At 37.4% G+C, this 25,513-nt stretch overlaps 2 protein-coding genes across 5 annotated transcripts in view; one reads left to right on the top strand and one right to left on the bottom strand.

Annotated features, from left to right (window-relative positions):
- LOC140796280 (uncharacterized) overlaps positions 1-11,039 on the top strand; it is a 41,804-nt gene extending 30,765 nt beyond the window's left edge. For 2 of the 3 annotated variants that reach the window (XM_073149239.1, XM_073149238.1), the window contains 5 exons: positions 3,369-3,556; positions 3,670-3,781; positions 5,796-5,953; positions 8,676-8,792; positions 10,337-11,039. In XM_073149239.1, coding sequence (XP_073005340.1) covers positions 3,369-3,556; positions 3,670-3,781; positions 5,796-5,953; positions 8,676-8,792; positions 10,337-10,561 — 800 coding nt within the window. In that variant the 3' untranslated portion in view covers positions 10,562-11,039. The remainder of the gene's footprint in view (positions 1-3,368; positions 3,557-3,669; positions 3,782-5,795; positions 5,954-8,675; positions 8,793-10,336) is intronic. The other variant, XM_073149240.1, reaches the window with a different exon arrangement.
- A 4,471-nt stretch (positions 11,040-15,510) lies between these two features.
- LOC140796172 (chaperone protein ClpD2, chloroplastic) lies at positions 15,511-24,862 on the bottom strand. 2 transcript variants are annotated; one of them, XM_073149080.1, is made up of 12 exons: positions 23,762-24,862; positions 23,487-23,647; positions 23,164-23,393; positions 22,969-23,077; positions 22,757-22,887; positions 21,535-21,636; positions 21,163-21,444; positions 20,950-21,074; positions 20,574-20,865; positions 18,437-18,670; positions 16,271-16,504; positions 15,511-15,958 (listed from the first exon to the last, which is right to left on the bottom strand). In XM_073149080.1, the coding sequence occupies exons 1-12, from the start codon at positions 24,373-24,375 to the stop codon at positions 15,647-15,649; spliced, it is 2,826 nt and encodes a 941-aa protein (XP_073005181.1). In that variant the 5' UTR covers positions 24,376-24,862; the 3' UTR covers positions 15,511-15,646. The 2 variants fall into 2 exon arrangements, with proteins under 2 accessions (XP_073005181.1, XP_073005182.1); XM_073149081.1 differs by having other exon boundaries at positions 21,166-21,444; positions 23,762-24,775.
- Positions 24,863-25,513: the final 651 nt, after the last annotated feature.

The following is a 25,513-nucleotide window of genomic DNA, read 5'->3' as shown; positions in this document are numbered from 1 at the left end:
ATCAAATACAAGTTATGAGCAGTGATGTTAGATCTGCTGGTATAGAAAACCTTAAGGGAGAAAACAATTTAAACCACTGAATGCATTCATGGATCACAAGGGCAACAAGCCAGTCCATCTCCAGCCCACACCAATTAATTCCAAGCAAGTTTACATTGAAACAATTTATCAAAATTTTCAGTTAGATCCAAAGTCAATGAACAATATGATTTTTAACAAAGCACTGAATCAAACTACATAGCATATAATGCAAATTAGATTGTTTTTATTTTTGGATGTATTTTTATCTAAGGAAACGAGGTTCGTGTCAAGTCAAAGCGATAAAGTGGGTTTAAATTTCCCGCTTCCGACTCTTTCCATTTTTTCTCAGAAATAAGGAAAGGAGTGGTTTCTAGAGAGAAGCACTTTAACCTCTACAAGCGAGGCCACTTTGTTCGCTATCCCATGCTACGTGGATCCCTCAACTGAGGAATCCAACCTCCTATACTTAAGGAAGGAGTTGATCGGGTTCAATAGGCCTACTAAAAGGTAGGTAGTCAGGCTTTGTTAATGCCTTAAACCTTCTTGATGAAGAGATAAAAACCCTACTAAGGTCGAGATTATCTATCAGTGAGTGCAAACGTAAGCTTCAAACAAAGTGGTTGGGATCTAAACTTCATTGATTTGAGCACCTCTTTTTGTGTGGTCCATTCTAGTGACATTATTCCTAACCAAACCAAGTTGTCGATCGGCCAGCACCATCAAGTAGGTACCCATTTGTATTTCGGCTTTAGGTCTAACTCAATCTCTTTAAGAAATAGACGAACTGAGTTAAGCCAAGTAGGAAAGGAGGACACTAGTAATGAATCCCTGAGATTGGAATTCAATCTCTAGAAATTCATTCAACTAGAAAACAAAAAATTCAAGAGTCTCAACTCCAAAAATACTGCCAAAGCATAAGTTTTCAGAGGAATTTTTTCCCTAAAGACTATATTTGAGTTTAGAGTGTCTAATTTGGTTAAATTCAAGGTTCCCAGAGAGTAGGATAGGCCCTAACCGATCCTGATCCTAGCTAAAACTAGCCAATTGGCTAGTTTTGACTGGGGTATCAGCCGCTTCGACTGATACCCAATCCATTTCGGACAAGATTAGCCATATCGGTCGATCTGACTCGAAACGGGTCGGAATGGGTCCGATCTGACCCAAAACCCCCCCCCCCCAACCTGCCTCTTTTTCTTTCTCTTTCCTTTCTTTCTCTCTTGCATGTCTCTTCTTTCTCACCTCTTCCACCGGCGACCGAGAAGTTCCCAAAATTTGACGACCTCGACCTCCGACAATCTCGGGTGAAGTTTTTTATTTTTAATTTCTCTCTGATTCTCTCTCTTTCTTTTCCTACACCGAGTAGATCCAACGACTTTTGTTGCTGCTGCGACGCAATCACAGTAGCAACAAGTGCTGCAGCATACCTACAGCAGCGATCGGTGCTATTGCAATGAAGCAGCAGCATCAGTTGCTAAGAACCTAAAAGATAGGGAGAAGGAGAGAGAGGGGGACGAAGTAAAAAAAAATGAGAACCTTGTCTATGTGAGTAATTTTTTAGTAAGTTTTGAATTTTGAGAGGGGGAGAGAGAAATCTCGGTATTCATTAAAGGTTTAAATTTTAAGTTAATATATTTTTTAAGTTTTTAGGCTTCATATATGACTAATTTTTATTTCTTATTTTTCTTATTTTTTCTAAAATTTTAGAATTTTTTCTGCATTTTTAAATAATATTTATAATTTTACAGAATTAAAAAATAGTTTGATTCAATGCGAGTGGCCAATACGGCTAATACGTATCATTTTTTTAAACGGTCGATATTGATCACGATCTCGATACTAGGAACCAATGATGGCTGTGCTAGTAGCACGTGTCGTGCCATGTCACTATCGGCACAGCACGTACCAATCGGCACAGGGCGTGCCGAGCGGCACGCGTCGGCATGCCCCATTGTGCCAATGGCACACCTCTGTGTGCGAGTGGCACACCTCTGCATGCCAGTGGCACGCCCCTACGTGCCACTAGCGCGCATTTAAAATATTTTTAATAATTTTTGGTTTTTGCTATGTCAATCTTTAGTTTTTGGTTTAAATATATGTATTAAAAGTTTAGAACCTACATTATAATGTTTTATCTTTAGATTATTTTTGTAACTAACATATTTTATTAAAGATAAAGCAACAGTTAAATATAAATATTATTCAACACATACTATGATTAAAGACATTCATTAAAACTAATATTAATGATTAAACACTCCATAATATAATTGAACACATAATAGTCTTCATATAAATAAAAATTTTGCAATTCTCCTATGATATGATATGAATACTGTACATGCACGGGAATGAACGGCACTGGCATAGGCACACCATAAACATATGCAGATTGTAAATATAGAGTATAATAATGGTGTTTTGGCTTTGGTGGGTATGATTGATATGATAGTAATTATGATAAACTTTTATCATCCTGTGGATACACTTCTCCTAATGTTTTACTACCTATAAATTCAAATCCTCTGTAAAAAGAATACCTCTCTGAAAAGGTTGTGTAACAGGGACGCATGTCTTATCTCCATTATCACCGCCATCAGACTGAGTCTCATTATTATCATCATCACCATCATCATCATCATTATCATCTCTAGTTTCATTATCATCAATTTTATCTAAGTCTTCTAAATGATCAATTGAACAGTTGATTTGATAATGACTGATGAAAATTTAAAAAAAAATGGCTCCATATGGCACAATGACTAGCACCGGGCTGTGACAAACGGCACACAGCCGTGCTAGCCCAGCACAGGTCGGCACGGGGTTGTGCCAATGGCACACCCTGTGCCAAGAGCCGTGCCATTACTAGCACGGCTAATGCCGGTCAGCACGGCTAAACGTATCATTTTTCTGGACGGTCGATATCAATCACGATATCGATACTAGAAACCTTAGTTAAATCTTCTAAAAATTTAGGAGATTTTATTGTTAGAGTATTTTGAGGTAGGTTTTGCTAGGATTCGATTGATTTTAAGTTAAAAGAGTTATATTTTATTTATATATTAGATTAGGAAAGATCTGCATATGATTGTGCAAAGTAGCCGAAGAAGCTCATTAGATTAGCCGTCAGATGACCTTAGTGAAGTGTGAGGAGTGGAAAAAGAGTGTCTCAGAGATAGAGGGTAAAACTTGAAACATGAAAAAAAGACAATTAGGGACATCGATTACTAATGATTCCTGAGTCAGATCTATTTTAACTACAAAGAATTTCAGAAAATTTATTGTTGCAGTGACTTTTTCCATTTCTCTTTTTTCTTGTAGTTAATATGTTTGCTCTCAACTCTTTTCAGCTGCTATTGTCATTGAAGAATTTGGTCATAGAGAAGAATATGGTTCTTTATGTATCAGCACATTTGAGAGGTTAACCTCTGCTGCATCAGTGACAGCTCTCAATTCTTCCTACATATGTGATCAAGAACCTGATTTAGTTGAAGCTTACACTAGCTTTGCTTCTACATTTGTTCGCTGCTGTCCTAAGGTCTCACCTCTTGCTTTCAGTAATTTTATTGATATATGATTTATGTTTGTGACAGATTTATACGTTTAAGAAGCAATGATGACTACAATTTTTCTTTTTCATGTATAAATCAGGAGGTTGTTGCTGCATCTGGCTCACTACTTGAGTTGTCGTTCCAAAAGGCAGCAATTTGCTGTACAGCAATGCACCGAATGGCAGCTTTGGCAGCAATGTCATATATGTCCTGTTAGTAGAATACTATTCTTTATCCTGCACAGCATACACAGTTAAATTCCACTTATCAGTAATGTGACCTTAATGATTTGGTGTGGTTACCTGGTATTAAGTTAATAACCTAGTATTTCCTGCATGATATCTGCTCACAACAATTTACGAGAAGAATTTGTGAATTACCCAAATCATTAGCAGCAAGTTCATCCAAATTTGGTTTTACCTGCTGAGTGGGTTTAGATTCTAATATGTCCTCTCTGTATCTTGTCCTTGCTTTCCTTGATATAGTGATCCGTAAGTTTTTGTGTATTCCTTTCCATATTTCGACCTTCCGGTTTGAGAAAATTGCTTAAGTTGGGACTCTTCAATTAGAAGTTATCACATCGTGCTATATGCCTTGATCATAAACTGTTTCCTAAGTTCCATACCTTTTACATTTAATCTATAGGTTGTTATGTCTTGTATAAATGTAGCTGAAGTTTTCTAGTAGAAAATTTTGGAATTTGAATCTTTCATTTAATGAGATCCATTGTAGCCCAAAAAAGTCCTCATTATTTGGTTTATATTCCTTGCTATTTGATAACTAAAGAATACTCGTGTATGATTCCTTCATAGGATGGAAGTGGAGAGTCATACTTTTGTGGTATATGGTACTTATTAGTTTTCTTCAAGTAATTGTTATTTGTTTAAAGTTTAGACGTTACCTTTTCTTCTTTTTCTCTCTACTCTGAATTAGATGATTTGAAATATATCCTTTTATGGATTCTTAGATACATTATTGTCTAATTGTTTTCTAACTAAGGTTATCCTTAGCTCCTCGTCTCTAGGGATGTAAATGAGTCAAGCCTGAGCAAGCCCTCCAAAGATGTTTAGGCTTTGCTCAGATCAACTCGAGCCAAGCCAGACCGAGTCCAAGCCCAGCCCAAACTAAGCCCGAGTTTAATTAGAGGAGGAGGTGGCTAGGACGGCGGCTTGTTAAAGGAGGAAGAGGAGACAACAGCAACTAGGCAAGGCTAGAAGAGGATAAGAAAGTCGAAGGAGGAAGAGGAGGAGGAGGAGGAGGAGGAGGAGGCTGATGGAGAGGAGAAGCGACAAGAGTTTGTTGATGGAGGCCGGATGGCCGACGCCAACGCTGATAGAGGAGGAGGCCGACACAAATAGAGGAGGAGGTCGACATGAATAGAGGAGGAGGCCGACGACGATGGTCGAGGAGGCTGATGATAATAGTGGGGAGGCCGATGTCGATGGTGGAGGCTGATGATAATAGTGGGGAGGCCGACGTCGATGGTGGAGGCTGATGATAATAGTGGGGAGGCTGACGTCGATGGAGGAGGAGGCCACTAGAAGAGGTCAAAAGAGCCGGTTGATGGAGGAGGAGGAGGAGGAAAGGAGGAAGCAGTCGGGCGTTGGGTTTGCTGGGAGATTTTTTTAGATTTAGGGTTATGATTAGATAGAGATAGGATAATAGTAGCCATTAGATCAAAGATCTAATGGTTATAATATATTTTGAGGCTCAAAATTTAAATCGAGCCTTAAAAAAAGGCTTAGGCTCAGCTTAGCTCAAGGCACCCAAACTGGGTTGGAGCTGAGATCGAGGTGCTCGTTTATTTTGACACTCCTGCTCGTCTCTTGTAAAGTAAAATCTTCTGGAACATACTAGCATGAATTGCGTAATGTCTGAAAGATATTTTTGTGTTTCATGATTTCATCCACTAGATGTTACTGCATGCGTAAACTTGCAATTTGAATTGAATGGACTGCAATTATTTATAAATTATAGCCTTATATTGCTATAAGCCTGATTTTGTCTTAACTTTTCCCACAAGTTCTGTATTTGTGCCATTTTTTATGATTGGACCTTGTTATCTTTCTCTAATGTTTGGATATACCTTCTTATTGAAGAATCCTTGTGATGAATTTTGATGAACATTGAAATGCATATTGACATTGATAAGATTAGAAAGAACGAGATTGTCACCTCTGTTTCCCCAATATCATTTTAAATTTTCTAGCTCATACTTGCCTGCAGGTTTCCTAGAGGTCAGCTTAACTTCTGTGCTAGAATCTCTTGCTTGTATAACTGAAGGATCACTAAGCTCAGTGGTAATTCATGTTTTATCCCGCTGCGGTGAAGGACTAATATCCAATGTGGTATATGCTCTACTTGGTGTATCAGCTATGTCAAGGGTAAGCCTTTAATTTCAGACTTTGGAAAATTGAGCATGAGCTATTTTGTTTGTTTTCTTACATATGGCTGTTTTGTTTGCAACAAGATATTGCTTGACCATAAATTTAACAAAATGAGGGGTCGTTATGTTTGAGAATATGTAACATGGAAGTTCTTTGAGTTTTTTACCATACTAAAATTGAGAAAATTGCAGAAAGATATTGAGTTGAGAAATTGCAGAAATTGAGTTGTAATATGGAAATTGAGTTTACTGCCAAATTTTCTTCTCACTATACATGTAGTAAAATTATACACAAGTCGCAAACTAAAGTATCAAAAAACAAATTATATAATTAAATTACCAAACTATCCTTTAGGTGCATAAATCATAGATAGGTAAGCTTCTTCCTCTTATAGACCCATGTACACCATACAAATCTATACAGTATAAGGTGATTGTCATAATTGATGAACATTTTCACAAAAACAATTTACAACATTTAAAATTTTAAAGCCTAAAGTACTTGCTGCACCAGCAAGAAGAATGGGGAACAGAAACTTGATACTATACAAGCGAGATAAATTTTCACCCTAAATCATAAACTTTAAAACCTAAATTACACAATACAAAACTAAAATACACGATAATGTAAACATGATTTCCATAATTGATGAACATTTTTAGAAAAATAATTCTCAACATGGAACAATTTACAACATAAATTACCTACTACACTGGCAAGACCGGCAAGCCAACCCTAGATGTGGAGAACAAGGACGAAGGCAAGCTCTTCCAACCAATGTCACGAACCCTAATGCGGGGGTTGAGGACAAGAGACTAGCAAGAAGATTGGGGAGGAGGATGATGACGAGCACGAGGACTGGGATTCCACTAGCAAGGAGTACCTGGATGAAGAAAAAAAAAGCAACAATAAGAAGAATGAAAAAAATTACTAAGGGATCTGCTCTTATATAAACTATGAAGTAAGGATATTTCAAATAGCATGCTATGTCCATGTTCGATACCTGTCGAACAATGACACTCGTTGGACAGGTGACGAACAGTTCTACAACATATCTAATATTTAAGAAATTATAGAATAAGTTTAAATACTCCTCGGACACTTTTGGACACTCTTAAGACACCTTTTGGACATAAGATTTATCATATGTTATAAAAATTAATAATAGAATTATCTATTGTAAAAAATTTCTGCATATATTATAGAAATATAATACAACAATCACAAATTAGTGCATCAAAGAAATTTAATATTAAATATAATTATTATAAAATCACAAATTCGTCTATGCCATTTGCTGTTAAGTAATGGTAGTTAGTTATTTATTCTCATAATATTGAATTGTATTGTCACGTATTAGTATTATCATTTTTGACTTTGTGGTATTGTGTACATTTTGTTTTTCTCTCATTAATAATTTGTGCATGCCTGACTATTTATATTATAAATTTAGAAAAATATTTCTTTAAACATATCAATAATATATGTAATACTTTATTTATTTATTTATTTTGTCGTCTCCTAAACATATCATGTCCTATTTTTTCAATATTTGTTGTATCCCTATATCCATATTGTGCCATATCTGTGTTTGCGTCCGGGCTTCTTAGTAGATAAGTAAATCCTTGAGCAATTAAGCAATTTACTAGAACATGTTGATCTGGACAGCAGGTTTTTTTTGGCTTTCCCATTCTTCTATTATTATAGGTCGATGAAGAAATTATATAAGTTGCTTAACTATTAAGCAACGTATTATTTAAACATAAGGCATTTACTTATTATAAGCCACTTACCTGATCAACGAGTTATTGAGGAAAGTAATTTTCATATAAGTCACCGACTGGGTAAGCAATTTACTAATAAAAATTGCCATCTAGTTCAGTGACTTTGCTGAGTTGGATATACCCAAATTTGACGTGGCAAAAACTCACCTAATTTCTTATTTAAGTTTAGAAGTCAACTATTTCTGTATTGAAATTTAGTGGGAGACTTAGTATGGTTAAAAACTCATTAAGTTTTTTGGTCATATTTGGTTTGATGATGTGTCCAATTGTGTCTGACCATTTGACAATATGTCCGAATCCAGTTCTCTTTAAGGGAAAACTGTCCCGAATATGTTTTTCTTGTTACAATATGTCCAATTTTGTGCAGTACTTTCTGGCAATTAGTTCCTACATATTTCCTGTTAAATTACTTTGGAAATAAAAGGAGCCATTCTTTATTTTACCGTGCTGATTTCTTGCTCTACTCAATCCTGTAACTCAAACTAAAAGTTATCGCTAGGATGTAACTTTGCGACCATACATCACCATCATGATACCAGATTTGTGTTCCTATCAGAAGTTTGGTTCTGTATTAACTTTGTAAATAGGAAGCTGTAATTCTACTGTTCATTAGTGAAGGATAAATTTTTGTTAAAATTTTACTTCTCGATTTGTCAAAGCAGATCCTCTTTCCATTTCTCTTACCCACTGCTACTGATGCCACTTTTAATTTCACATCCAAACAGGCTCCATTTTCCATTTGTCTTTCAAATTTCAACATTTCCACTTTTCATTCCGTCAGCATATTTGATTTTAGCGGTGAACCACTTATCCATGATATCTTCATTTGTTGTTAAATAAACATTAAGACATGAATTTTAATAGTCTTGTTTTTAATGGCATATTCTTTATGGATGTGATTGAGCCACTAATTATTTTTCATGTTTCTTAAACAGGTGCACAAATCTGCAACAGTATTGCAGCAATTGGCAGCATTATGCAGTCTTTGTGAGAGAACAACATGGAAAGCAGTTCTTTGTTGGGATTCTTTATGTGGATGGCTGCAGTCAACAGTCTCTCTCTCTCTCTCTCTCTCTCTCTCTCTCTCTCTCTCTCTGTTTTTTTTCATTTTCATTTCAATATCCATTATTGAAAACATGGAGCTGCACTAAATTTTCGTCTGGTGGCCTTCAACCAATGGCTGTGCCTAGGGCATGCCAACTGGGGATTGGCCAATTACTGGCATGGCACAGGGCATGCTGACCGGCACGGCCATCCATGATCATAAGAAGAGGCAAACAATCAAAGAGTTAATTGGACAGAATCGACTAGATTTTATTTGCATTCAGGAAACTAAATATGAAGGATTTAGTGGAAGGGTCTTAAAAACTATGGGTGTTGGCAAAATTAAGTCTTAGTTTACTTTACCTTCTTTTGGCCTATCTGGGGGAATGATTGTTGGCCTCAATGAGAATAGTATAAAGATGATGGATTGTAAAATGGATAGAAGGATGGGGAAGAATTGGACCTTATTAAATGTCTATGGTCCCCAAGATTGGGATTTGAAACAAGTGTTCTAGGAGGAGTTGAGAAAAATTAAAGGGTGGCATGGGGACTTTGGTTGCTTGGAGGTGACTTTAATTCCGAAGATTTGTAAATGATAGAAAAGGGAGAATCAATGGGGACAAAGAAAGAAGGATGTCAAATAATGTGTTGAATGATTTGAAGGTGGAAGAGATTAAGATATTTGGCAGAAGGTTTACCTAGTCTAGTCCAAGAGGATCCAGTTTTGACTATTCTGGATAGAGTGTTTGCTTCCGTAGAGTGGGAAGACTATTACAATCCTATCAATGTCAAAGTTCTACCCCCAGATATGGATCAGATCAAGTCCTTTTATTGGTGGATTTTACATTTATTCTGAGGAAGAGGTTGAGCTCATCATCAGATGCCTCTAGAAGAAACCCTAGATCCGTCTCCCACGAGTCCATCGGATCTGTGATCTCCTCGGAACATGGAGGAGCGATGGCAATCACCTCGAGGCTCTTCATGATGGAAACGAGCTCTTCCATTGTCATCGCGGATATCAATGAAGTCATCAGGACGCATCTTCATATCCAGTGGTTCCTCTGGCTTAAGCCTCTTAAGGTTTGCACTATTGTCCATATAAAGTGTCGGAGAGAGAAGATGTTTATTTATGAGAGAGCTGATATTGCTCAGGCTCGGCTCGTTTAAAGTTTGAAAATTGGTTCTTTTACAGTCAAGTTCGGCTAGAATATGGCTGAGTTGAGCCTGAACAGAAATCTCAGCTCAAAATTAATTTCAAGCCAAAGCCAAAGCCGCTTGCTCAGGCTTGGCTCGGCTTGTTTACACCCCCAACTCTAGTAGATAACAATGTAGACAGGGTTATAAGAGAGTAGAAGCAGAAGGATACAAATAGAAGTGAGACACAAGAAAGAGTTGAGAAAATGGATTGTGATTTTAGGGTGACAACATCAAGCTGTGCCCATACTGGTAGCTCTCATGTTGTTCTTATTGTAGTCTTTCTTCAACAGTATGTTGCTATGCCTTTATATTTATTGCTTCACATATTCCTGACTGATTTTGTGAATGACATTAGGTTCAATCTCTGCCTTCGGATTATCTAAAGCAAGGTGAAGCAGATATGATAGTTCCATTGTGGCTAAAGGCCCTTGCTAGTGCAGCCTCAGATTATCTTGATAGCAGGACCTGTGGTACTGGTAGAACTGATCATGGGCACATGCAAGGACAAGGGGGAAGGACCCTAAAGCGTATTGTTAGGAATTTTGCAGAGACCCATCGGAATGTTCCAAATCCCACATGATAGTGCTGTTCACCATACAGCTGATGGCCAATTTCTCTATATCTCCTTGCAGTTGCTGCGACATGTAACGTGATCTGTACATTGAAGGCCTATTATATAGCATCATTTTGGATCCAGCAGCTGCTTCATTAGGCTCTCTGTAATCCACTACTGTACAGTCAAGTAAAGTTCCAATTTTTTATGATCCAACATATGGTCCGGAGCAAGTCATAACTATAATTTCAAAGGTTGCACATCAAGAGCTTCAAATTTGTACATAATATGTCTTGCTCAGTACAGTACGGACATGTTTGACTATGTGGCAGTCGTACAGCTGGGTATTTTGGAATCAGAGGATAATGGCGATGAGAGTTTGGAATGCCAAAATATGGCTTTTTTATTGAAAAAAAAACTTGAAATGATATTTTCGTTGGATGTCATAAATTTATTGCTGGAAATCGTAAGAAAGACGTAATATTCTTATTTCTTTCCTTTTAAATCTTGAAAATTGTTAATTAGGATTATCAGGAGAGTTTTGTCCAGAGTTGTCATTATTAGGTAAGTGGCTTTAGCAACTTTATATGAAATGTTAGTCCACCAACTTAGGTCAATTTTCTGACAGGTTTGCAATGATAAGGAACATATAAATAAAAAGAGGTTGCAATGTTACAGAAGAGTTCACTTTTAAGTGGCCTTTTTCTGTTTTACGTTTTTCTTTTTTTCCTTTTATTTTTTGATGAGAAGGTGAACTAAAAGTTTGCAAAAGTTTGACATGCGAACGCTAGTTTCTTCAGAAGCAACAGATAAGAATGTAAGACAGACCTGCACACGATATTGATAGTATCTGCCTGTCAGAACTCTTTGTTGTTACTTGACGGCTGCTTATTTTTGATGCAATGCTAATGTTGGCTAGTTTGACATTTCAATTTTTCATGGATGCTGTTTGAATAGCAGCCCAATGGCATTCGTCATCTTCTGTCAATCTTGATTTGTTTGAATGTTGTAATTATTTTTTGTAGAGTGGTTACTGTCACCTGTCCACGATTTGAAATAATATGGTCATCTTGCCTCTAGAATCTCAGCTTTTAATAAATTGTGAATTGGTTATTGGTAGGGAAAGAGTGCATGTAACTGTGGTTACTAATATTTGCCTCAATAATGGAATGTAGTCTCTATCATTTCAGTCCCTCAAGTTTCAGAAATACACTGAACGTTCTTTGGATGTTGAAATTGTTGGATTAACTGTGCATTTGTGTGTTGATTCATTTAGATTCCTTTACCTACAAAATATGTACCACTGTTAAGGCCCAAAACTTTTATTTTTCTTTTTTTTATTTCTATGATAGTCATTTTAAAATCAATTTTTCAATCACTTTTCTTCATAAATTTGAATAAGTAAATATATGATATTAAAATATTTTTTGAGCTCTTTTAATTCCACCACTAATTCATCATTAATAATATGTGAATCCCAAAGCTCAAAGTTTATAATATATTTATATTTAAATACATAATATTTTCAACAAAGTCAGGGATGGTTTGTTTCTCGCCAAGGTTCTTTTACATGGCAAGTGAGGGAAAACTTGCTTTTAATAGCTCATAATTATTTAAGCTATTTTTTTCTTTCTTTGATGATATTTCCACTGGAATGTGCCACATCATTATATTATGGTATATTGTCCTCTGTACTAATACTTGACAGCATCACAGCGTGCCACAGCAAAGTAGCTTCAGCTTGTAATTCTTTCATCTGAAATTCATGATGATGCTCCATTTTCTGTTTTTGTAGACCCGTTGCTTGATTGATCTTATATTCTTCTTCAATAATTTATTTTCATTTTTGGACATCATGGTTTCAAATTCATCAGTTCATGTTAAACAGTAAAGAGGAGAGTGTATAGTTTGGATTTTGGATTTATCTTATTCAGCATAAATTTTGCAAAAGCTTCATTTTCATAATCCAAATTCTTTCCAAGTAATATTACAGACTGTCACAACCCGTAATAGGAATTATGACCGGCCATGCATCTCAATATACTTGAGATACACGAAGCCTTATCAATACTTTCTACGTGTACAATGGCAAAATAAATAAATAAATAAAATAAAAATATACTTTATTAAATTTAAAACTAATTATAATAAATGTAAAAATAATGTTAATGTTTTATTGTCTCTAAACTAAATAAATAAAACTTCTATTCTATAGCATAAAATCTAACATAGCGGAAAAGTAAATAGGTGAATCCTAAGTGAAGGTGGAGTCCGGGTACATCTCGCTTAGTCGCCCCGCTGACTATTACCTGAAATGGATAAATAAATACAAAAAAAATAGAATTCATGAGCCAACAACTAAAGCTCAGTGAGTGGAATCCACTCGAAAACCAAATAAAATTCTATATTATATTAATGCTGAAAAAGATTAAACTAACAGCAATAATATCCATAATAATTTACAATAAGCATGTTTTTTAAATAATAACAATGATAACAATAGAGAGAGTCACAACTTGTAACCTTGCACGGTTTCAACATATTAATATCTTTTCAATATTTATACTGTCATATGTCTCAATGGGTCTAAATCTTGTGGATCCACATCAACTAGAAGTCACCTCGAGATGACGCTCGGGACTTTTTTTCATAGCTGATCCGGTTATGGTCATCAGAGGGTATCACCTTGTGATCAACACACTGTCTTTTTCTCTAACCATTGAGAGAAGTTAGAGTCACCTAGGAAATTTTCTCATTCATCCTAGGACTGTTCCCTAACCCCGCCAAAGTCACTTAAGAAAGTCACCGCAGTGATCTAATTTAGGACTTTCCCCTGGACTTCCAGATGGAATTGAGTCACCACGAAAAATCGCAAACAATTTATACTGGGACTGTTCTCTAAGTCGCACCAATACTAGTCTCATTTTTCTTTTCACAAATTTCAATATTTGCACAAAGTATGGTGATGTACTGAATATAATGATTAAATGCACACAGAAAATATAACAATTAAATTTTTGTACCTACGGATAAAATAAATAGATTTGCACACAGGAATTGTAACAATTAAATTTTTGCACATAAGGATGAAATAAATAATTGCACATAGAAAATTTACATGGTCTGACAAAGGTACAAAATATAATAAAATAAATATGTTAGTGAACCGACTCACCTGAGTCCAGGCAAGACAACCGAAATCTCAAATCTCTAGCTCACGTACTAAAAATCACCACCAACGAGCCGCGTGGTGTTCTCTAATGGCTCCGGCGGCGCTCCGGCGAGCCGATCCCACAACAACAACTTCGACGGTGAGGAAGAAGAAAGCGAAAGAGGGGAGGAAGAAGAGAGAGAAGAAGGCTGAGATGGTTAAGCAGAGAGAGAGAGAAGAGATTAGGGTTTTAATTTATAGATTAAAAAAAAATCATAGTCTAATCTGATCCAGATTAGGCGCGATTCTGCCCTGCACCTCGTCGCGTGCCGGAGAAGGAGATGGGAGGGGCTACACGTGCACCCTCTTCTCTCAACCCCTATATATATATATATATATATATATATATATTGATTCTGACACTGACTTTGGATAATTCTACATTGCCCGTACAGATTTTCTTTACTGGAAAGGTTATAATACCAATCTATTTCCTTAGTGCATTAGAGCAAAGGAATTATTGCTCAATGTAGGATATGAATTCAAGAATGTGAAGGGAGAAAAGTCGCCTTTAGTCTTTGATAGATTTAGGCTCGGAGTGAAGAAGACCTAGGCTTTTGCCTGAGGTTCACTATTTAGGATTTACTAATTAAAAATTAGAACTAAAAGAATATTAATTATCTACTAGAAACTTGTAGAGTAAAAGTTATATATCTCTTGTACAGTTTAGCGTATTTTAGTCCACAACAAATAAGCAACCACTTGAAAGATAGATTTTCTTTTTTTTTTTGGATAAAAATTTGAAAGATAGTTATCAAGTGTGGTTATTTCATAAATTAAAACAGCAACCGTCAATTGATATTTACACCTATACTCCTAGACCCTGCAAATTGAGAATTAGGAATTGGGATGCCCCGGTCTTGGAAAACCTAAATACAAGTGGCCTAGAATATGACCAATTTCTTGATGCGTCCAAATAAAAGGCTGGTTTTTCTCCTCAAGTTATAAATCCTTCGTTCACTCAAGTTTAATCTAAATTCCTGATCTATGACTCATCCAAAGACTTAATCCAGTCTATGTGCCAACCATCTAGATGGCTAGACCAATCAACTAATCAAACTCAATTGGACCAAATCGAAGTTGAACTGAAATCAAATTTAGTAAACCACAATTGGGTCCAATCGAGTATTGATGCCAACATAATGACATGGATCTCCGGATTCTCGTCATGACGAACTCTTGCCCTAATCTTACAAGAGGTTGCTTCTCTAAAGTTCCTATGACGGGTTTGCTTTAATTTATAGCTTCTGATAAATATCTTCCAGTGTTTTTATGGATTCTGAGTTGTCTGCCAACTGGTAGTTCTTTGGTGACTTCTAAGTTTGATGCTTCATGAAACATCACAGGTAGGTCAGAAGTTCTTACAGCCACAAACTGAAGATGTATAGTTGTATACTGCTCTCGTGCGAGAAGCGTGCTGACGGATCTTGGTCTCCAGAAAACTATGAGAGAGAATTTCAAGAAGGCATGTTCACGAATCATACTATTGTTGAGGCTCTTTGAGGTGCTTGATGGGATTACCTAGCATCTATAATCACTGCTTTGGTCGTAAAGAGAAGCATTTAATTGAGTTATTTTTCAGATCAGAAATTATATATCTATATATATATATATATATATATATATATATATATATATATATTTCTTCGTTTTAGCATTTTGCAGGCCCTTTAGAGCTTGATAAATTGATCAGAAATAATACAGTTCTGATGTCAGGGGCAATTATAGCAGAATCAATTGCAATTCCAGGAAATTTGAGGCAACATTATGAACGGAAGAACTGTATTAAATATTTCTTTTATGTAAATATATACAGATCACATTATTAGCATCTATACAAGGAAAGAATAAGTAACACCCATCGGATGAAATAATAACTATAAATGATTGATACAAGATTGTTAAAGTGATGATGTTGCATCTGACAATTGAATGGTTTGATCACGTGGCCGACTCACAAAAGGGTTCCCAGAGGCATCCACATCGATCAAAACTGTGTCTCCAGGCTTAAAATCTCCGGAAAGGATTGCTTCACTTATGACATCCTCAATGAGACGAGTCACAGCTCTCCGTAGAGGTCGCGCACCATAGCTCCTATCATAGCCTTGTTCACAAACCAAATCCATGATTGCATCAGACACCTCTAGGCCAATCCCAAGAGATAAAAGCCTGCCCTTCACTTCTTGTAGCATGATATTCAGAATCTCTAGCATCTGAAAGAAGATAGTAATCTGTATTAACTTTAAATTTCAACTTGTGGAAGTAGAGTATAAATTGAGGACCATACCACAAGGTATAGTTTCGAATCAGCAATCAATCTATCCTACATTAGCAATTCATAAATTGATGCTAGAAGCAAATAAGTTCATATACTACATGTTTTAATTTGAGAGACTGAAATTTTAGTCTTTTTTCCAACTCACTCCATTTTTAGTTAAACTTCAGTTTTCTGCACACAAATGTTCTTGTGGAACAGAGATCAAAGTCAGAGAACTGTCCAAAACCATCATCAGAGGAAAACAAACCTGAGCTTTCTCCAGAGGGCGGAATACAACCACCTCATCTATTCTGTTGAGTAATTCAGGCCGGAAATATGCTTTTAACTCTTCCATCACTAGAGTTTTCATTGCAGCATATGAGCTTGACTCCCTGTCTTCTGCAATCAAGAAACCTATACTCCGCCTTCCCTTGGAAATTGATGTGGAGCCCACATTTGATGTCATTACAATCAGTGTATTCTTAAATGAAACTCTGCGGCCCTGTTGAATACAGATTTGGAGGTTACGGAAGATACAAGCTTAAAATAACTTTGAGACATGACAAATAATTATTTGCTTCTCTACACATGATGTAGTTTTGTTACATAAAAGTTACTTAGAAATTAATAACTCAGAAATTGATAATAATTTGTTAAACCCTACCTCTATTTGCCCCAACCAGTGCATAAAGAATAATTAAGAAATAAATGAAAAAAAAAATCAAGCACGTGTGCTATGTGATCATATAGTGAGAAATCAAAGATGGGATGTCTAAATGAATGATCCATTTCATTGGAGCGATATGAAACGTCTAGAATAACTAGAAAATAAAATTGTGATTTGGATGGCTTCAATAGTGCATCAAGCGAAAGAAAAGGATAGGTTTAAATGGGATGATGCATCACTATGGATGGCATTCTGAGGTCTCCAGACCAATTGAAATTTGTACATATGACTGGAGATATATAGACTGTAACAAACCATGTGGAGTTCAATTTTGGTAATACTATCAGATATTTTTTGCGAACTAGGAGTATATTTATCATCCATTTTGAGTCTAACTGATGTACATGCAAGAAATATCACAACCAAATTATTTGTATTTTATAATTAATATGGGCGTCCAATCAATGCCCTTTCAGTGGTTTGATGGCACCTCTAATCCCATCGACAGGATTCCAGGTCAACTCTTAAAGGATGAATGTAGAGAAAAAATACACCAAGCTCATGATAATATTACAACTGAAGACAAAAGATAATAGAATAGACAACAAGATTTGAATTCATGAAAATCTATATCAAAAGAATGCAGCCATGCTTGTCAAATGGGTTCTCAAACATATGGGAGAAAAAAGAACATTGTGATATTATACCAATCTTCAGAATTACCAGGTCATAGCCTGTAAAGACTGTAAAATAAGTAGAAGGATCAGTGATAAAGTTCATGACAATTATATATGGAGTCAACCTACGTAACCTACATGAGAACCTCATTTGAATAGATTCAATTATGAAGGTAATGACTCTTGTTGAAAATGAGACACTAATAGTATCAAGAGCACAAGGTATTTTCCATTTTCTGTTAGGCAGTAGGGGGGTGTAAATAAGTCAAACCTGACCGAGCCGGCTCCAACTTATGTTCAGCTCAAAATTAATTTTGAACCAAGCTTGGGATCCAGGTTCGACTCAGCTCAAGTCAAGTCAAACCAGATTGAGCCCGAGCTTAAATCAAACCTTGAATCAAGTCTGGCCGGACCGAGCCCAAGCTATCAAACCTATATAATATTAATAAAAATTATTCTTAAGCCTAGCTTGAGTGAGCTGGCTCCTAAAATCAAGCCTAAAAACAGAGCTTAGACTCGCTCAAATCAAGCTGAACCAAGCCCGAGCCGCTGGTTAATTTTGACACCCTATACCTCCAAACAGTACATTTCTCAGGCACTACTGGTTCTGTAGATCAATTAGCAGGTACATAAATTTGACATAATAGAATTGAGACTTCAATCTTATTGGGAGGAGTGTTGCTATATGACGCGAGCACATTGATGACCTACTGCACAACAAAATTTAATTAGTTATGCCTTACGAGGATCAGATCCTTGTTTATATGAACACAGGCATCATGTGAGATGTCATGACTAGTAAAAGGTTAAGAGCAAACATAACTATGCAACAGAAAGCAATAAGTTTGTATACCACTAACCAGTTTATGTAGCTTAATGAAACAATGTGAAATAAATATAGCTCAATTAGTTTTGTTTGGTCTTGTTTTAGTATGATTCGCCATTCTTTTCCAGGAACAGCAATTCTGCATGTCCAGGTATTCTACACAATACAAACTGGAACCAAAAAATGTTTCAAACTTTCAACTAAGCCATGAGTTATGGACATTACAAAATTCAGTTGACTACACTTATAGCACCAAGTACTAACCTGAGAATCAGTCAGGTGACCATCCTCAAATATTTGGAGGAGGATATTAAATATATCTGGGTGAGCTTTTTCTATTTCATCAAGCAATATCACTGTGAAAGGTCTTCTCCTGACTGCTTCAGTCAAAGCACCTCCCTCCCCGTAGCCTATGTACCCAGGAGGAGATCCTATGAGTTTGCTCACAGTATGCCGCTCCATATATTCGCTCATATCCAGTCGTAGCATAGCTGCCTCCTGTTACAACAAAACAAGAAACCTACTTTTTAACCCCCAAAAAAAAACTGATAGTAATAAAATATTCATTTCAAGAGATACTTGTATGCAAAAACATGTAGAATAGAAGAAGAAAGAAAATAGAACTAAATGGAACAAGTACTTCTTCAAAAATTGAAAAGTAAGAATGGAGGTCAGAAACTTGGAGATTTGAGGCTACTTGATGCATAAAACATAGCTCCAAAACCTCCACTTTCTCTAGAGATCTTCTGGATATTATAGATAGGGGTGAAAACGGTCATTTAATTCCGACCCAACCCGCTACCCAATCCGGATCGGATACGGATAAAAAAATCTTGTCTGATAGTAAACTGTCCAGATCAGGATATGGATAGTCTGTTAAGAAAATATTTGGATCCAGATACGGATATGGGTATAACTAATATTATCGAATATGGATTTGGATGACGAATATCTATTGAGCCCGTAGCCACCTCCACCCCCAACTCTAAAGTCTCGCATCAGTGTCCTCGCCATCACCGATCACCAGACGTCATCACCTCTCCGATCGCAGCGTCACCAACCTCGCCTCCTCCGGTCTCTTCTCGAGCTCGACGGCTTCCCAACCTAATCTCTCTACCACCATCGCATCTCCGCCGTGACCAAACTCCGCTGCCATCACCATTTCGTCGCTTCACCAAGCTTCGTTTCCTCCCTCCTCGAGTTCACTATGATCAAGCTCCACAACCATCACCACTCCTCGCTGTCACCAAGATCCGTCGCTTCATCAAACTCCGCCTCCTCCCTCTTTAAGCTCGCCGACATCACCACTCCATCGCCAAGCTCCATCACTTCCACAATTTATATATAATTCGATAGGTAATTTGAGTTAAATTATCTATTTATAGGTACTTTGATTTATAGCTCAAAGTTAAATTACCTATTTTGCTGGTTAATTAGCAATTGGTTTATTCTAATCTATTTTTATTACTTCTTTAATTAGCAATTGGTTTATTTCATTGTCTTGGGTTCAATGCAATTATCTGATTCTAAATTTTATTTTGAAAGTAAAATTGTAGGTTTACATCTGATTCTAATTCTTGTTCTGTAATTATCTGATTCTAATTCATTTTTTACTGATCTAATTCTTGTTTTAAAAGTAAATTGTAAGTTTACATTCTTCTTTATTAATCTCTGCGTCTATTAGATCGTGTTTGGTTACTTTAATTTTCCTGAAGTTAATGTTAACTTTTGTCTAGACTTTGTATTTGAATGTGTTCATTTAATTTTCTTAAAATAAATGTGAATGAAGTGATTGTATGTTGAAGTTAATTGAAGTTTTTGAAGTTCTATTTGTATCAATGATCAATTGAAATGATTTATTATTTTCTATGTTAATTGTGTCTAAAAGAAAGGCCATAACCTGTTTAAGATTCGATACGTATCCGTTTTATATCCGATTTGTATATAAAAACTATCTGATTCGTATCCGAAAATTATCCGAACCGTATCTGAAAATTATTCATATTCGTTTAGTTAGGATATAGTTTTAATTTTTGCTATCCGTCAAATATCCATATCCAAACAAAAAGTATGGATCCGGGATGTGGATTAAGCACTATCCGATCCATTTTTACCCCTAATTATAGATCAAATCTCAAATCCAACAGTTAAATCTTGGACTTATGAACTCTATATTGGATTCCCAAGTCAAGTGTAAGCTTTTTGATTCATAGATATGTATTTTATAAGCGTTCCAAGTTTATGCTTGTTGTTGGTTCATCTATGCTTGGATTCTATATATATGTGTGTGTGTGTGTGTGTGAATATCAGTACACTTATATGTATATATACACACACACACACACACACACATATACATATGTGTGTGTATATGTAGAGAGAGAGAAAGAGAGGGAAATACCGATCCAAAGTAGCTTGCTGCTAAAGCTTTAGTGAGTTCAGTTTTGCCCACTCCTGTTGGCCCACAGAAAAGCATGGTGGCGATTGGTCTGTCAGGATCATTCAAGCCAACACGTGATCTCTTCACAGCCCGTGATATGGCACTAACAGCATCATCTTGACCAATCACACGTCTTCTAAGTTCTTCATCTAAACCAACTAGAAGTTTTCTTTCATCAGCAGTAAGTTGCTGAACTGGTATTCCTGACCACAATGATGCAACTGTTGCTATTTCCTCTGGTCCCACAACTGGTCTGCATGAAATATATAAAGTTAAAATAAATAAAAATTGGGTGCAGGTGCTAAACAACTTCAAAACATAAAGGAGGACATCTAACTCGTCATTGTCTAGAGCCGATGACACAGATGCTGAGTCCATCTCAATGTCATCCACTACTTCAGCATTAATATCATTTTCTTGGTTGCTCTCATTTTGAGAATACTTCAGTTTATTTGTCAATACCTATATACAAAACGAAAACAGACAGGATATATCTTTATATCAATTGAAAGAATAATTATCCACAAAAACACTGTGTCAAAGCCACTACCACGTCATGCATTGCCTGGACAGCTCTAATCTCTTGCCAATATTCATCTGGTGATTTTGAGAGTATGGAAGTCTGTTCTTGCTTCTTCCTTTTGAACGAATCCATACGAGCTCTACTACCAGCTTCATCAATTAAATCAATGGCTTTATCCGGAAGACGTCTATCAGGAATATATCTAGCTGATAGGTATACGGCAGCATTTAAGGCTTCTAATGTAAATTTGCATTTATGATAACTTTCATATTTTTCACATAGACCAAGTAATATCTTCAAAGCATCCTCCTGTAAATCATTAAAGGGAACATAAATGAGAAGTGAAACACACAATGAGCATATATAATAGGCAAGTTTGTCAAAGAAAGAACTCAGTACCTGGCTAGGTTCATCTACGAACACTGGTTGAAATCGACGAGCTAAAGCTTTGTCCTTTTCAAAATGTGTCCTATGTTCATCAATGGTTGTAGATGCAATGCACTGGCAATTCACAAATGATAGCAAAGCAATCAATGAGAATTCAAAGATAGAACTTAAAGGGATGAAAGAACATTACATTAAAAGAATTTGCCACATTGACATCATTATACATGCAGCAAAAAGTGTAATACTGCCAATCTGGACAAGGTTGCCTCATGGCAATATTGACACAAGTATCTTAACACATCTAATTTCCGAGACATAAAAACAGCAATGTGAAGAGATTTCATCTACACCTATACAAGCATATACTAAAATCTCTTATAGTAGTACCTAAATTTATAAAGCATCGATACATATTTGATACATGGACAGGAAAGTGGCGCAGACATGCATTTCAATAAATCATGGAAAGTGAATCAGACGTCCCAAGATAAGGTTCAGTGAGAACACTACTATAAAAACTGGTATATCATGTGCAAATGAGACTAGATTTATCTATCATAGCAGCGTTGACAGCCATGGTTCTACATGCAGTAGGAGACAGAACAATGGTACAGCCAATAAGTAATGCTTCTGGATCTATTTGGCAAAGTACATACTGTATAGTGCCGAACATTCTGAAGAATCTGTGGTTGGTTCACACAACATTGCAGGGCATCAAAGAAAATCATTTAAGTGATGATAGCTGACAAAAGTCGGATGAGTCTTCATAACTTACCTTCCGGGCAAGGAAGAAGAAGGAGAAGCATGATTTATCCATGTTTCTTTAGGTACTATCACTACAACAACAGGAGATAGACCATTTTTGCTGTCGGACCACTGGTAATCTTGGGAAGCAGAAATTGGAACTTAGAGACCATCTTATTTAAAATTCTTTAAATATCCATGCAATCTGAATGCTTCAATAGACATGGATGATGAAAAAAAAATTATTTATTTAATTTCTATTTTCTTTCTGTTTAATGTAAACAAGGTCACACAGCCAAGATCAGATGCCTTTACAAGCAATTGCAATCCACAAGGAACAAACTATGCGTGACTCTTATGTGACTTCTTAAACTTCTGTCAAATAAAAGTACATTAGGAACACAAATTTTAATCAACAAAGTGTCTGTAGGTACTACTATCATTTCAAGGGTCCTTTCTGTTGCAATATTAACTCAGAGGAGAGTGTCACCTGCAATTCACCTCTGGCAAGTGAAGGTTTCAGGAGGTTAGCAATATCCAAACCTGAACCCTTGTTCCCTCTCCCAACTGTGCCAGATCCAATAAGGTTATGAACCTCATCAATAAAAAGAATAACATCACCTGCATGTAGTTTAACAAGATCAATGCACAAAAAATGTGATCTTTAGAAGCTTTGATATCAGAGCATATATGCTAAAGCACCTGCTTTCCGCACTTCACTAATTAAACCAGTAACCCTAGCTTCTAGCTCCCCCCTCTCTTTTGCACCTGCCATAAGTAAACCCACATCCAGAGACATTATGCGCTTTGCCTGCATTAAAGCAACAAAAAGAGGTTAGGCCAACATTGCAAGCAGAGAAGAAAGTCGTATCACTGATAAAAGCATCTTGAGCATACAGCAAGAAAGATAGGAATGTCTGCATTGGCAATGCGGAGGGCCAACCCTTCAGCAATAGCTGTCTTGCCAACACCAGGTTCACCCAAGAGAATTGGATTGTTCTTCGTTCTGCGGCATAGGATCTGAACTATTCTCTGAACCTCAGTGTCCCGTCCAATTACGGGATCAATGAGGCCCTCACTAGCTCTTACTGTCAGATCCACACAAAATTGATCTAGTACGCTTTTCTCTGAAACTCAGAATCAAATTGAGCGAGAATTATGAGCAGCCTAATACTGGACAAAGTAACAAACTTGATTTCTGATTGATCAGGGCTACGGACCTTTCCTCTTCCCAGAAGACTTGACAAGTGCAGCCTTTCCAGAAGGGGATTTTTCACGCAGTTTGGGGGATGATGCCACTGGCTCTCTGCCATCCTTTGCGAGCTCCCCTTGAATCCTGGAGAGTGCCACCGATGCTAAGTGATTCAGGTCCGCTCCTAAGCTACGAAGGCAATCCATATTATCAGATAAGCAGTCGGGGATTTTTTTGTCCTAAATGGAGAAAACACCCAAGGGAATGAACTGGGATGACGATGTACGTTTAGTATTCACAAACCTCTTGAGGACCTGGCCGGCGCTGCCATCGTCGACGGTGAAAAGGCCGATGGCAATGTGCTCCGGGGCGATAAAATTGCAGCCCATGTTCCTGGAGAATTCTACGGCAGCCTCGAAGACGCGTTTAGTGCTAACGGAGAAGGGAACATCGGTGGCAGAGGTGGATTGGGAGGAGGTCGCCGTTGGGTCGGTCTGGACGGCCCAGATGGCACGGACGGTTTCCCTGGCGCGGTCGATGGTGATGCCGGACCCGAGGAAGCCACCGGGGGTGCGGTCCTCAGCGACGAGCCCGAGGAGGAGGTGCTGAGTGAAGACCATCTCCTGGCCAAGGGCCCGGGCTTCGCGCTGGGAGAACACCACGGCCTTGATGGCACGCTCGGTGAAGCGCTCGAATACGGCCGAGATCTCGGTCGGGCGGCGGTGGTGGTAGCGGCGAGGACGGGGGAGAGGGCTAGGGGAAAAGACGGGAAGTAAAGACGGCCGGAGGAGGAGGAGCCTGGAGGTGGAGACGGAGGAGGGCCTCGTCCGTGAAACGGTTAGGGACGATCTGTAGTTGGGCCGCCGGGAACGGACGGTCACAACGATTGGTGGGGCGGAGGAACAGCACGCCGCCATGGTTTCTGATTTCTGATTTCTGGTCAGAGACGATTGAGAAATTGGTCGTCTTCTAATCTTAGTTTTGATCGATGCGAGACTAAGTTTCTCTCCTTGCTTTTTTTCCCCCCTTCTATGTTGCTTCTTCTTCAGAGAGTTGTAGCTTCTTTCTGCTTCTTTCTTTGAGCAGTTCTAAATACTCTACTTAGATATTTTCATTTTCTCTAGTTTTTTTTTTTTCTTTAAAGTTCTCGTTTCCTTCTTCTTATGACAATCGAGTATTCGTAGTAGCAGCGGGGAGGAAGAGTTTGACCAAGAAAGAAGAAAAGGAGAGAAGAAGATAATGGGAAGGAATCGGCGGAAGGAAGCAAAGAAGAAAAGAACTGGGTGGGTCTGGGGAAAAGGTTGGGATGGCATTCGATTGTCTGCAGCCCCGACCGCAGGAACTCCCGTACTTGCCAGCCTTTCGTTAGCTTCAAATCCATCCAACAATAGAGTTACTGCAGTCAGGGATGCATACGACACGCTTGTTTCGTTATGGAGGAGAGTGGAATCGCACACGCTTTTTTTTAATATTGTTATTCGTAGACACTACCACGTGGCACGTTGAATAGGAATGCAATCAGGCTGCCGGGACGAGTTGACAAGGGCTTGATCAATTCTGGTGGGCTTCTCTGGTGAAGAAAACGAAAAACTTAATAATTAATTAACCTGTTTTTCGTGCTCTTAATTTGGCACATCAACCAACGTGTCTTTTTCTTTCCCTATTTCTTTCTTTCTATTTCTCTTTTTTATGCTGAGGCGTGAAAGTTGAATCTGAACGACGCGGGGTGTGTGTGTGTGTGTGTGTAATTAAATTCCAAACAAAAGGCCGGAATAAATAAGAAGAAGTGAAAAGGAATTAGCAGTAGTAGAGTCGCACACGAAACGGAAGCGAACTAGCAAAAGGGCGTGGCGTGAACACGAAGAGAGGAAGCCAAATTAAGCCGACATCAATGCAAACGTACGTGGAGCGACCACCTTCCGCGGGCGCTACTAATAGTAGTAGTCGCAGTCCTTCTGTCTCACTGTCATTATATTATAACTTTTAGGCACTACTTATTTGCGAGTACTCTGACTTAATTGCATGCATAGATCGATGATTAAGACTCAATCGCCT

Source organism: Typha latifolia, chromosome 10 (assembly GCF_019914945.1).
Source record: "Typha latifolia isolate L0001 chromosome 10, TyphaL0001v2, whole genome shotgun sequence".
In the NCBI taxonomy this organism is placed as follows: Eukaryota; Viridiplantae; Streptophyta; class Magnoliopsida; order Poales; family Typhaceae; genus Typha; species Typha latifolia.
Note: the sequence above shows the minus strand (reverse complement) of the source record. Positions and strands in the feature narration are given on the sequence as shown.

Coding starts and splice junctions, on each gene's coding strand:
- LOC140796172 (XM_073149080.1), bottom strand. CDS start 24,375: ATGGCGGCGTGCTGTTCCTCCGCCCCACCAATCGTTGTGACCGTCCGT. Junction 23,648..23,761: donor GCCGGCCAGGTCCTCAAGAG/GTTTGTGAATAC, acceptor TTGCCTTCGTAG/CTTAGGAGCGGACCTGAATC. Junction 21,075..21,162: donor TCCAGGCAATGCATGACGTG/GTAGTGGCTTTG, acceptor TTTTGTATATAG/GTATTGACAAATAAACTGAA.